This window comes from Physella acuta, unplaced genomic scaffold (genome assembly GCF_028476545.2).
Source record: "Physella acuta isolate Inbredline_101_S28 unplaced genomic scaffold, ASM2847654v3 ptg000017l, whole genome shotgun sequence".
Lineage (NCBI taxonomy): Eukaryota > Metazoa > Mollusca > Gastropoda > Physidae > Physella > Physella acuta.
Genome location: NW_026731537.1, coordinates 534,589 through 548,701, shown reverse-complemented (window position 1 = coordinate 548,701; position 14,113 = coordinate 534,589). Strand labels below are relative to the sequence as shown.

The following is a 14,113-nucleotide window of genomic DNA, read 5'->3' as shown; positions in this document are numbered from 1 at the left end:
AATATAGGGGTCAATGACCCCCACCTTAGTGTAGGTAAATATAGGGGTCAATGACCCCCACCTTAGTGTAGGTAAATATAGGGGTCAATGACCCCCACCTTAGTGCAGGTAAATATAGGGGTCAACGACCCCCACCTTAGTGCAGGTAAATATAGGGGTCAACGACCCCACCTTAGTGTAGGTAAATATAAGGGTCAATGACCCCCACCTTAGTGCAGGTAAATATAGGGGTCAACGACCCCACTTTAGTGCAGGTAAATATAGGGGTCAACGACCCCCACCTTAGTGCAGGTAAATATAGGGGTCAACGACCCCACTTTAGTGCAGGTAAATATAGGGGTCAACGACCCCCACCTTAGTGCAGGTAAATATAGGGGTCAACGACCCCACTTTAGTGCATGTATATATATGTATAGTTGTCAACTATCCCTCTCTGTGACTAGACAGCCCAGACTATTTTAAACTCTGCCACAGGACAAGACCAAGCCAAAGTTCCGGAAAGATCTGGAGGCAAGAGACGCCGTCACCAAAACTCTGACGTCATCCGGTGTGGGAATTTCCGTCGATCTGATGACGTCGATGAGAGCGGCGTTAGCCAGGGCAGGATGGGACAGAAAGAGAGGAACCAAGGGCAGGGGCGTGCTGGTGGGAATCAGGTGTGTTGTCAGTCAGGTTTGTTGTCAGGTGCGTTGTCAGGTGTGTTGTCAGGTGTGTTGTCAGTCAGGTGTGTTGTCAGTCAGGTGTGTTGTCAGTCAGGTGTGTTGTCAGTCAGGTGTGTTGTCAGTCAGGTGTGTTGTCAGTCAGGTGTGTTGTCAGTCAGGTGTGTTGTCAGTCAGGTGTGTTGTCAGTCAGGTGTGTTGTCAGTCAGGTGTGTTGTCAGGTGTGTTGTCAGTCAGGTGTGTTGTCAGTCAGGTGTGCTATATGTCAGTATTATCGGCATGACAAATATGTACACGATAAAAAGTCTGCGCAGATTGACTGCAGTACAAAACCTACAGTGGTCCACATCACATTGAACGTTGTGTCTTATCTTTGTACGTGGGACGTATGTTGGTTTTATCGTACGTGGGACGTATGTTGGTTTTATCGTACGTGGGTCGTATGTTGGTTTTATCGTACGTGGGTCGTATGTTGGTTTTATCGTACGTGGGACGTATGTTGGTTTTATCGTACGCGGGTCGTATGTTGGTTTTATCGTACGTGGGACGTATGTTGGTTTTATCGTACGCGGGTCGTATGTTGGTTTTATCGTACATGGGACGTATGTTGGTTTTATCGTACGTGAGACGTATGTTGGTTTTATCGTACGTGAGACGTATGTTGGTTTTATCGTACATGGGACGTATGTTGGTTTTATCGTACGTGAGACGTATGTTGGTTTTATCGTACGTGAGACGTATGTTGGTTTTATCGTACGTGGGACGTATGTTGGTTTTATCGTACGTGAGACGTATGTTGGTTTTATCGTACGCGGGTCGTATGTTGGTTTTATCGTACATGGGACGTATGTTGGTTTTATCGTACGTGGGACGTATGTTGGTTTTATCGTACGTGAGACGTATGTTGGTTTTATCGTACATGGGACGTATGTTGGTTTTATCGTACGTGGGACGTATGTTGGTTTTATCGTACGTGGGACGTATATAGGTTTTATCGTACGTACGACGTATGTTGGTTTTATCGTACATGGGACGTATGTTGGTTTTATATTACGTACGACGTATGTTGGTTTTATCGTACGTGGGACGTATGTTGGTTTTATCGTACGTGGGACGTATGTTGGTTTTATCGTACGTGAGACGTATGTTGGTTTTATCGTACGCGGGTCGTATGTTGGTTTTATCGTACATGGGACGTATGTTGGTTTTATCGTACGTGGGACGTATGTTGGTTTTATCGTACGTGAGACGTATGTTGGTTTTATCGTACATGGGACGTATGTTGGTTTTATCGTACGTGGGACGTATGTTGGTTTTATCGTACGTGGGACGTATATAGGTTTTATCGTACGTACGACGTATGTTGGTTTTATCGTACATGGGACGTATGTTGGTTTTATCGTACATGGGACGTATGTTGGTTTTATCGTACGTGGGACGTATGTTGGTTTTATCGTACGTGGGACGTATATAGGTTTTATCGTACGTACGACGTATGTTGGTTTTATCGTACATGGGACGTATGTTGGTTTTATCGTACGTACGACGTATGTTGGTTTTATCGTACGTGAGACGTATGTTGGTTTTATCGTACGTGAGACGTATGTTGGTTTTATCGTACGTGAGACGTATGTTGGTTTTATCGTACGTGGGACGTATGTTGGTTTTATCGTACATGGGACGTATATAGGTTTTATCGTACGTACGACGTATGTTGGTTTTATCGTACGTCGGTCGTATGTTGGTTTTATCGTACGTGGGACGTATGTTGGTTTTATCGTACGTGGTACGTATGTTGGTTTTATCGTACATGGGACGTATGTTGGTTTTATCGTACGTACGACGTATGTTGGTTTTATCGTACGTCGGTCGTATGTTGGTTTTATCGTACGTGTGACGTATGTTGGTTTTATCGTACGTGAGACGTATATTGGTTTTATCGTACGTACGACGTATGTTGGTTTTATCGTACGTGGGACGTATGTTGGTTTTATCGTACGTGAGACGTATGTTGGTTTTATCGTACGTGGGTCGTATGTTGGTTTTATCGTACGTGGGACGTATGTTGGTTATATCGTACGTTGGTTTTATCGTACGTGGGTCGTATGTTGGTTTTATCGTATGTTGGTTTTATCGTACGTGGGTCGTATGTTGGTTTTATCGTATGTTGGTTTTATCGTACGTCGTCGTATGTTGGTTTTATCGTACGTTGGTTTTATCGTACGTGAGACGTATGTTGGTTTTATCGTACGTGGGTCGTATGTTGGTTTTATCGTACGTGGGACGTATGTTGGTTTTATCGTACGTTGGTTTTATCGTACGCGGGTCGTATGTTGGTTTTATCGTACGTGGGTCGTATGTTGGTTTTATCGTACGTGAGACGTATGTTGGTTTTATCGTACGTGGGACGTATGTTGGTTTTATCGTACGTGAGACGTATGTTGGTTTTATCGTACGTGGGACGTATGTTAGTTTTATCGTACGTGAGACGTATGTTGGTTTTATCGTACGTGGGATGTATGTTGGTTTTATCGTACGTGAGACGCATGTTGGTTTTATCGTACGTGGGACGTATGTTGGTTTATCGTACGTGGGACGTATGTTGGTTTTATCGTACGTTGGTTTTATCGTACGCGGGTCGTATGTTGGTTTTATCGTACGTGGGTCGTATGTTGGTTTTATCGTACGTGAGACGTATGTTGGTTTTATCGTACGTGTGACGTATGTTGGTTTTATCGTACGTGGGACGTATTTTGGTTTTATCGTACGAGGGACGTATGTTGGTTTTATCGTACGTGGGACGTATGTTGGTTTTATCGTACGTGGGTCGTATGTTGGTTTTAAGACGTCCTAATTTTTGATGAACGTATGTTATTGTCCGCGTGTTGTCCATATATGTGTGTTGTGTATGTCTGTTTGTGAACGTCTCAGCGTGATGATTGAGCCACATATTTTTATCTCCCCACCCCCATTCAGCGACAAGAAAGTCCACCCTCTGGATCACAGGAGCCGTCACCCCGGGGGTAGTGAGCCCGGGGGGTCTGCAGACATCCCATATTTCTCCCAGTATCAGCACTACACGACAGCCAGACAACAGCTACAGGAGCAGGGAGTGTTGGACAGTCGGGGGGAGGGGAGGTTTAGGACATCAGAGGAGGAGTTTGTGAGTAGGGGAGGGGAGGGGAGGAGTTTGTGAGTAGGGGAGGGGTGGGGGGAGTTTGTGAGTAGGGGAGGGAAGGAGTTTGTGAGTAGGGGAGGGGTGGGGGGAGTTTGTGAGTAGGGGAGGGGTGGTGGGAGTTTGTGAGTAGGGGAGGGGAGGGGGGAGTTTGTGAGTAGGGGAGGGGAGGAGTTTGTGAGTAGGGGAGGGGTGGGGGGAGTTTGTGAGTAGGGGAGGGGTGGTGGGAGTTTGTGAGTAGGGGAGGGGAGGGGGGAGTTTGTGAGTAGGGGAGGGGAGGAGTTTGTGAGTAGGGGAGGGGTGGGGGGAGTTTGTGAGTAGGGGAGGGGAGGAGTTTGTGAGTAGGGGAGGGGTGGGGGGAGTTTGTGAGTAGGGGAGGGGAGGAGTTTGTGAGTAGGGGAGGGGTGGGGGGAGTTTGTGAGTAGGGGAGGGGAGGAGTGTGAGTAGGGGAGGGGTGGGGGGAGTTTGTGAGTAGGGGAGGGGAGGAGTTTGTGAGTAGGGGAGGGGTGGGGGGAGTTTGTGAGTAGGGGAGGGGTGGGGGGAGTTTGTGAGTAGGGGAGGGGAGGAGTTTGTGAGTAGGGGAGGGGTGGGGGGAGTTTGTGAGTAGGGGAGGGGAGGAGTTTGTGAGTAGGGGAGGGGTGGGGGGAGTTTGTGAGTAGGGGAGGGGAGGAGTTTGTGAGTAGGGGAGGGGTGGGGGGAGTTTGTGAGTAGGGGAGGGGTGGGGGGAGTTTGTGAGTAGGGGAGGGGTGGGGGGAGTTTGTGAGTAGGGGAGGGGAGGAGTTTGTGAGTAGGGGAGGGGTGGGGGGAGTTTGTGAGTAGGGGAGGGGTGGGGGGAGTTTGTGAGTAGGGGAGGGGAGGAGTTTGTGAGTAGGGGAGGGGAGGGGAGGAGTTTGTGAGTCATGTTGGGGAGGTTCAGGAGAGGAGGACTTGGATATGGTATCGTTGTCACTCAATTCAACTTTGACCTTGACCTTTCAGAGGTTCAACGAGCTGGAGAACGAGCTCAAACAACACCAGGAACTGATGAAGTTGTCAGGGGCAGATAATGCTGGTGGTATGGTGAGTCAGGGGTTAGCAGGGGCAGATAATGCTGATGGCATGGTCAGTCAGGGGTAGAAGGGGCAGATAATGATGATGGCATGGTGAGTCAGGGGTTAGAAGGGGCAGATAATGATGGTGGTATGGTGAGTCAGGGGTTAGCAGGGGCAGATAATGGTGGTGGTATGGTGAGTCAGGGGTTAGCAGGGGCAGATAATGCTGGTGGTATGGTGAGTCAGGGGTTAGCAGGGGCAGATAATGCTGGTGGTATGGTGAGTCAGGGGTTAGCAGGGGCAGATAATGCTGATGGCATGGTCAGTCAGGGGTAGAAGGGGCAGATAATGATGATGGCATGGTGAGTCAGGGGTTAGAAGGGGCAGATAATGATGGTGGTATGGTGAGTCAGGGGTTAGCAGGGGCAGATAATGGTGGTGGTATGGTGAGTCAGGGGTTAGCAGGGGCAGATAATGCTGGTGGTATGGTGAGTCAGGGGTTAGCAGGGGCAGATAATGCTGGTGGTATGGTGAGTCAGGGGTTAGCAGGGGCAGATAATGCTGATGGCATGGTCAGTCAGGGGTAGAAGGGGCAGATAATGATGATGGCATGGTGAGTCAGGGGTTAGAAGGGGCAGATAATGATGGTGGTATGGTGAGTCAGGGGTTAGCAGGGGCAGATAATGGTGGTGGTATGGTGAGTCAGGGTTTAGCAGGGGCAGATAATGGTGGTGGTATGGTGAGTCAGGGTTTAGCAGGGGCAGATAATGCTGGTGGTATGGTGAGTCAGGGGTTAGCAGGGGCAGATAATGCTGGTGGTATGGTGAGTCAGGGGCAGATAATGCTGGTGGCATGGTGAGTCAGGGGTTTCCAATGAGGATGTGTTGTATCACGCTTGTAACATCAAAACTTAACACGGGATACTGTCCACAGACTTTGATGAAGTCGAGCCCAAATGTATCATCGACTGCTCCACACTCTACTGCCCTGAAGGCAGAGACCTCACTCACAGGAGAAGGGGCATTGGGAGGCATATTGGGCAGAAGGCAGACATTGGTGGGCGGGGCACAAGCAGGTCTACTGGGCAGAAGGCAGACACTAATAGGTGCCACATTGAATGACAAGGTAGCTATCACAACACAGCGAACCCCTTCAACTACCAGCCCCCCCCCCAATCTCACTCCCACTAACATCCCTAGTCCCACTACACCCACACTACCACCACCAGTCCTACCCCACTACCACCCCCACTACCAGTCCTACCCCACTACCACCCCCACTACCAGTCCTACCCCACTACCACCCCCACTACCAGTCCTACCCCACTACCACCCCCACTACCAGTCCTACCCCACTACCACCCCCACTACCAGTCCTACCCCACTACCACCCCCACTACCAGTCCTACCCCACTACCACCCCCACAACAAATTGAATGCCAGGATTTATGTCCGTGCTGATCTCTAGCAGCTAGACAATCCTAGTTAATCCTAAGCGACAATCCTCGTTAATCCTAAACGACAATCCTAGTTAATCCTAACTGATCGAACGCCAGCCAGCCGTCAATACCAAACTGAACAAGTTTCCCCGTGTGGGAGTCGAGTATTGGATCAACGTGGGGGGGGGGGGGGGGGTCGAGTCACGTGACGGGCTGGTGTTGAGGCTAGAGTCACGTGAACAGGACGTGTTGTTGTCGCGTTGATTTAATGTTGCTGCTGCTACTTGGATTTGGTTTTAGTCGTTTGAGTCACTTTTGTGTTCTTCATTTTGTCACTTGATTTTAATGTGTCAGTTATTTTATCAATCGTTCTCTGGAAGAAGTGAAATGTGTTGTACTTAAAAGAAAAATTCCGGCACAAAGCAACTACACAGACAGCAGAAATTAAAAAAAGAACAAGATTCTGTTATTTGGGAACATTTCTAGAAGTTTCTCATGTACCTCTCCATGCTCACGACGCACCCCACAGAGTCCCAACACTTGAAATGGTTTGGGACAAAGGAAGGTTCCAGCAAAACTTTTGTTGACTACGAGAGGCTGTTTTTTGGGAGGACAGAACACTCTGAGGCTGAGAGGGATGTTCTTATAACAGGGAGTGAATGTGTTATATCAGCTAGTGCTGATATAGCCCGTGGGGAGAGGGGAGGGAGGAAAGTGTTGGACAATACAAGCTCTTCTGCTGGATTGACTGTGAGTTGTTTTAAAAGAACGGTTTCCAAATGGATGGGCTTTAAACATGGAACAAAATGGAGTGTGTGGATTACCCGCTTTTTTGCGTTTAGTTTATCCACATCATCCATATGTGCTTTCTGGCGAGATCATATCGACAGTTTGTGTGTTATCTGTGTGTGTATGTGTAGTTGCGTCTAGCTGTGTAACTCTTGTTTTGACCTTTACCAGCAACCAGCTCTGGGCCTACAGAAGGACGAAGGTTCTAGACTGACTGAGAGACGTCAGACGCTTCTAGAAGGTCAGGACAGCACGGGGGAGGCTGGATCCAGACACAAGGTAACGTGGTGTGTCTCGGTGTGTCTTGGTGGTGTGTCTTGTGTCTTGGTGGTGTGTCTTGTTGGTGTGTCTTGTTGGTGTGTCTTGTTGGTGTGTCTTGTTGGTGTGTCTTGGTGGTGTGTCTTGGTGGTGTGTCTTTGTAAGTCTTAGTGTGTCTTGGTGGCTAGTCTTGGTGGTGTGTCGCGGTGTGTCTTGGTGTGCCTTGGTGGTGTGTCTTGGTCTTGTGTCTTGGTGTGGTTTGGTGGTGTGTCTTGTTGGTGTGTCTTTTTGGAGTGTCTTGTTGGTGTGTCTTGTTGGTGTGTCTTGGTGAGTCTTGGTGTGTCTTGGTGGTGTGTCGCGGTGTGTCGCGGTGTGTCCTGGTGTGTTTGCCATACTTTCTAGTCTTTGCCCTTGACCTAACTGTTGTCATGACGTCATCAGCACAGGAAACGTGTGAAGACAGCAGACAGAAGACAGCTCAACAAACTGTTGATTGGCGCTAGCATTGAGTCCAAAAACCAGAAGGGTCATGGGAGGTCAAGGCTGCGGCCTGGAGACATTAGCGTGCCGCTTGCACGTGTGGATGCACGTGCGGTTAAACTGAATAGACCTGCTCACACGGGCAAGGCTGACGTCAACTTCACGTCTGGCAGATGGTCGAAGGACGGTGATGGTACAACAGGCAAGGTGAGGCTAAACCCTGGTCAGGTTAAACCCTGGCACGCTCAGGTTAAATTCGAGGTCATGTTAAACCCTGGCAAGGTCAGGTTAAACCCTGGGCAAGGTCAGGTTAAACCCTGGGCAAGGTCAGGTTAAACCCTGGGCAAGGTCAGGTTAAACCCTGGGCAAGGTCAGGTTAAACCCTGGGCAAGGTCAGGTTAAATTCAAGGTCAGGTTAAACCCTGGCAATGCCGGGGTCAAACTTTTTTTTACTCCTGCTACAAACTCTTTATTTCCAGACCTTGTTGGTTGGGCCAGTTCCAGAACGGTCACCACCTGCAACAAACGGTCAACTTCCTGCCACAGGCGGTCAACTTCCTGCCACAGGCGGTCAACTTCCTGCCACAGGCGGTCAACTTCCTGCAACAGGCGGTCAACTACGTGCTACAGACGGTCAACTACGTGCAACAGACGGTCGACCATATGAAACAGTTGACGCATCAATCATGATGGAAGGACAGCACGAACTGACAGACGAACCAAGCACACAACTACACCAGTAAACGAATTATCATTATGTTTTTTTTTAGGAATTTCTATTAACAACTAGATAAGCAATAAACGTCTATTAGTCTTTAGTCGTGAGACCTATAGAGTTTCATTAGCCGCAATATGTACATTGAGACCTTGTGAAAACAATTGTCTTTGTTCTATGCAGACCTCAGGTTTTAGGTCCAATCAGACATGGGATGTTCAACAGATTATATCAGCCAACCAGAGCACAGAGGTCAAAGTTCAGCCAATCACAGGGAACCCTGGAGGGCATGAAGAGAGATAAGGCGTTTCTTCAGAGGATACAAAATGGACGTAAGTAGAGAGATAAGGCGTTTCTTCAGAGGATACAAAATGGCCGTAAGTCGTGTTCTCCATGTCTGAATCTGCTCTTGTGGTCAACACAATCTTAGAACACATAATGTTTGACCAACATAATGTTTGACCAACATAATGTTTGACCAACACAATATTTGACCAACATAATGTTTGACCAACATAATGTTTAACCAACATAATGTTTGACCAACATAATGTTTGACCAACACAATGTTTGACCAACATAATGTTTGACCAACACAATCTTAGAACACACAAATGTTTGACCAACATAATGTTTGACCAACATAATGTTTGACCAACATAATGTTTGACCAACACAATGTTTGACCAACATAATGTTTGACCGTTGACCAACATAATGTTTGACCAACACAATCTTAGAACACATAATGTTTGACCAGCACAATGTTTGACCAACATAATGTTTGACCAACACAATGTTTGACCAACATAATGTTTGACCAACACAATCTTAGAACACACAAATGTTTGACCAACATAATGTTTGACCATTATAATGTTTGACCAACATAATGTTTGACCAACATAATGTTTGACCAACACAATGTTTGACCAACATAATGTTTGACCGTTGACCAACATAATGTTTGACCAACACAATCTTAGAACACATAATGTTTGACCAGCACAATGTTTGACCAACATAATGTTTGACCAACACAATCTTAGAACACACAAATGTTTGACCAACATAATGTTTGACCGTTGACCAACATAATGTTTGACCAACGCAATGTTTGACCAACATAATGTTTGACCAACATAATGTTTGACCAACATAATGTTTGACCAACATAATGTTTGACCAAAATAATGTTTGACCAACATAATGTTTGACCAAAATAATGTTTGACCAACATAATGTTTGACCAACATAATGTTTGACCAACATAATGTTTGACCAACATAATGTTTGACCAACACAATGTTTGACCAACATAATGTTTGACCAACACAATCTTAGAACACATAATGTTTGACCAACACAATGTTTGACCAACATAATGTTTGACCAACATAATGTTTGACCAACACAATGTTTGACCAACACAATGTTTGACCAATGTTTGACCAACATAATGTTTGACCAACATAATGTTTGACCAACATAATGTTTGACCAACATAATGTTTGACCAACATAATGTTTGACCAACATAATGTTTGACCAACACAATGTTTGACCAACATAATGTTTGACCAACACAATCTTAGAACACATAATGTTTGACCAACACAATGTTTGACCAACATAATGTTTGACCAACATAATGTTTGACCAACACAATGTTTGACCAACACAATGTTTGACCAATGTTTGACCAACATAATGTTTGACCAACATAATGTTTGACCAACATAATGTTTGACCAACATAATGTTTGACCAACATAATGTTTGACCAACATAATGTTTGACCAACACAATGTTTGACCAACATAATGTTTGACCAACACAATCTTAGAACACATAATGTTTGACCAACATAATGTTTGACCAACATAATGTTTGACCAACATAATGTTTGACCAACACAATCTTAGAACACATAATGTTTGACCAACATAATGTTTGACCAACATAATGTTTGACCAACACAATGTTTGACCAACATAATGTTTGACCAACATAATGTTTGACCAACATAATGTTTGACCAACATAATGTTTGACCAACACAATCTTAGAACACACAAATGTTTGACCAACATAATGTTTGACCAACATAATGCTTGACCAACATAATGTTTGACCAACATAATGTTTGACCAACATAATGTTTGACCAACATAATGTTTGACCAACATACTGTTTGACCAACATAATGTTCGACCAACACAATGTTTGCCCATCACAATGTTTGACCAACATACTGTTTGACCAACATAATGTTCGACCAACACAATGTTTGACCAACACAATGTTTGACCAACACAATATTTGACCAACATAATGTTTGACCAACATAATGTTAAACCAACATGATGTTTGACCAACATAATGTTTAACCAACATAATGTTTGACCAACATAATGTTTGACCAACATAATGTTCGACCAACACAATGTTTCACCAACACAATGTTTGACCAACACAAATGTTTCCACCAATGTACAGGTCAAAATGGACAACCCCATTGGTCGTGGCAGGATGGTCGCTATGGTGATGGTCGCCATGGTGATGGTCGAAATATGGCCAGCCATGAAGGGGAGGGTCAGGTATGTCTATGTTAGTGTGTCTATGTTGGTGTGTCTATGTTGGTGTGTCTAGGATAGTGGGTCAGTTTTTATGTGTCAATGCCTCTGTTTAAAGTTAATGTTATAGTGCCACAATTTTTGGTTCCAAATATTGATGTAAATGTATATGGTAGTCACGTGTGTAGTCTGACGTCAATGACTGTCTCGAGAAGAATTGCCCCCCCCCTCCCCCACAGAAAAACGTCTCCCATCTCACCTATGGTGTGTGTGGACAGGTGGTTGCTATGCAGCTAGATGGGTGGGGCACAGAAACACACACACACACCGACACACCTGTAGACCACGTGACACACACACACACACACACAGACCTACACACGTGTAGACCACGTGACACACACAGACCTACACACGTGTAGACCACGTGACACACACAGACCTACACACGTGTAGACCACGTGACACACACAGACCTACACACGTGTAGATCACGTGACACACACAGACCTACACACGTGTAGACCACGTGACACACACAGACCTACACATGTGTAGACCACGTGACACACACAGACCTACACACGTGTAGATCACGTGACACACACAGACCTACACACGTGTAGACCACGTGACACACACAGACCTACACACGTGTAGTTCTGAAGGTCTCCACATGGTGTAGGGACAAGTTTTAAGATTCCCCAAACTTTGACTGAATGTCTCCACATGCTGTAGGGACAAGTTTTAAGATTCCCCAAACTTTGACTGAATGTCTCCACATGCTGTAGGGACAAGTTTTAAGATTCCCCAAACTTTGACTGAATGTCTCCACATGCTGTAGGGACAAGTTTTAAGATTCCCCAAACTTTGACTGAATGTCTCCACATGCTGTAGGGACAAGTTTTAACATTCCCCAAACTTTGACTGAATGTCTCCACATGCTGTAGGGACAAGTTTTAACATTCCCCAAACTTTGATCCCAGGACTTGGGGCAGGCAGCACCCACTGCGCCCGGGGGTCGGGCTCTAGCCTGGAGCTACAACATGCCGGGTCAGAAGACTAGCGACTCGACCACGCAGGCCAGCCAGTTCTGGGATCCTGTGTTCAAATCCCAGCTGGACCAGATCGATGACCTCAAGTTGAGAAAACTTCTGGAGGAGTTGTACAGGGATAAAAAATACATGGACAAAATGATTGGCTCGCTCGGTAAGTCCGCTCATTGGTGGTTAGGTTTGCTAGCAGATGATTGGTGGGTTAGGTTTGCTAGCAGCTGATTGGTGGGTTAGGTTTGCTAGCAGCTGATTGGCTAGTTCTGTTATCGTAACGTTACGCGTCAAGTTTGTAGCTGTGTCCCACTTAATGTTTGGGTCAACTCAAGTCCCCTGGCTTTATGTTCTTGAAACTTTTTAAACGTTCTGAGATTGTTAAGTCTGGAAATGTTCTAGACTCCCTGGGGTAGTGGGTTTATAAGGTGGATTTATGGGGTAGTGGGTTTATCCTTTGTGTGCAGCTTGTTTAATTTTGTTTATTTCAGTCTGTATTGAATAGTCCATTAAAATTAATTAAGATTTTAAAACGTTGTTAAAAGTGAGTACAGTGGATAACAGTGTTCTTGACTTAACTTTCCTAAACGTTGTTAGCAGTGAGTACAGTGGACAGCAATGTTCTTGATTTAACTTTCTTGCAGACGGCGCTGAGCAGGACGACATTCTCGGGTCTTTCGTGCAGGGTCGGGAATACCTGCTACAGCGGGCCCAGTTCTGGCTGGAGAGGGGGCCCCTCCCGCCCCGACCCCCGGCTACTGGCCTGGGGTTGAGACTATTGAATCAATCGTCGTTGTCTAGCAAAGTTGCTTCGATGGAGAGTGTCCGGCCATCGGAAAGTGTCCGTACAGTGGAAAGTGTCCGGCCATCGGAAAGTGTCCGGCCATCGGAAAGTGTCCGGCCAGTGGAAAGTGTCCGTACAGTGGAAAGTGTCCGGCCATCGGAAAGTGTCCGGCCAGTGGAAAGCGTCCGGCCAGTGGAAAGTGTCCGGCTGGAAAACAGCAACACCTCCCAACCCAGATCGAAACTGGTGGATGCTCATGACTCAGACGAGAGAGACCCATCACAAAGTAAACCAGGTCACAAACTCAACCATCCCTCAGACCACCGTTATGACAACCATGCTGACAACCATCAGGACAACCAGCCTGACAACCCTAAAGATGAAACCGCTAAAAGCTCGGGCCTTGCAAACCACCAAGAAGAAGAAAAGAAAAGGGGCGATCACTCTCATGAATCAGATGAAATAAAGGGCGATCACTCTCATGAATCACATGAAATAAAGGGCGATCACTCTCATGAATCAGATGAAATAAAAAGCGATCACTCTCATGAATCACATGAAATAAAGGGCGATCACTCTCATGAATCAGATGAAATAAAAAGCGATCACTCTCATGAATCACATGAAATAAAGGGCGATCACTCTCATGAATCACATGAAATAAAGGGCGATCACTCTCATGAATCACATGAAATAAAGGGCGATCAACACGACACAAGGCCCAATGGTCAGGCGCTAGCGACTCTACCATAGACGACTACAACCATTTTCTTCCAAAACTAAAACTTTTTTTTGTTTTTTTTTTTGAGTGCGCATCAGGTCACAGCGTAGGTCAGTGTTAAAAACATGGTGACCAGATGTGTGGGGGAAGGAGAGGACATCTATGTGTGTGTGTGGGGGGGGGGGGGCTGTATGTGTGGGGGAGTGGGTTGTGGTGACTGAGTTACGAATGGTTTGTAACGACAAGTGTACGTGTGTGTGTGTGGGGGGGGGGGTAGGTTGGACTGAGGTATTTGTATAAAGCTGTTGTTAGTGTTGTTGTACAGTGAAAATTTTGTTCGTGTTTTTAAAGTTTGCATTCAGTATTAGCTTTAGTGCCTACAAGTGACGTCATACCACCCAACAACTGACGTCATACCACCCAACAACTGACGTCATACAACCC

At 46.1% G+C, this 14,113-nt stretch overlaps 1 protein-coding gene across 1 annotated transcript in view; it reads left to right on the top strand.

Moving 5' to 3' along the window:
* LOC131938666 (uncharacterized) overlaps window positions 1-13,818 on the top strand; it is a 30,151-nt gene extending 16,333 nt beyond the window's left edge. The window contains exons 20-30 of the mRNA XM_059296794.1: window positions 475-656; window positions 3,636-3,822; window positions 4,813-4,893; window positions 5,799-5,990; window positions 7,264-7,371; window positions 7,792-8,037; window positions 8,310-8,569; window positions 8,729-8,877; window positions 11,042-11,142; window positions 12,105-12,327; window positions 12,809-13,818. Of these exons, the coding sequence (XP_059152777.1) occupies window positions 475-656; window positions 3,636-3,822; window positions 4,813-4,893; window positions 5,799-5,990; window positions 7,264-7,371; window positions 7,792-8,037; window positions 8,310-8,569; window positions 8,729-8,877; window positions 11,042-11,142; window positions 12,105-12,327; window positions 12,809-13,701 (2,622 nt within the window). The 3' untranslated portion in view covers window positions 13,702-13,818. The remainder of the gene's footprint in view (window positions 1-474; window positions 657-3,635; window positions 3,823-4,812; window positions 4,894-5,798; window positions 5,991-7,263; window positions 7,372-7,791; window positions 8,038-8,309; window positions 8,570-8,728; window positions 8,878-11,041; window positions 11,143-12,104; window positions 12,328-12,808) is intronic.
* The last annotated feature ends 295 nt before the right edge of the window (window positions 13,819-14,113 follow it).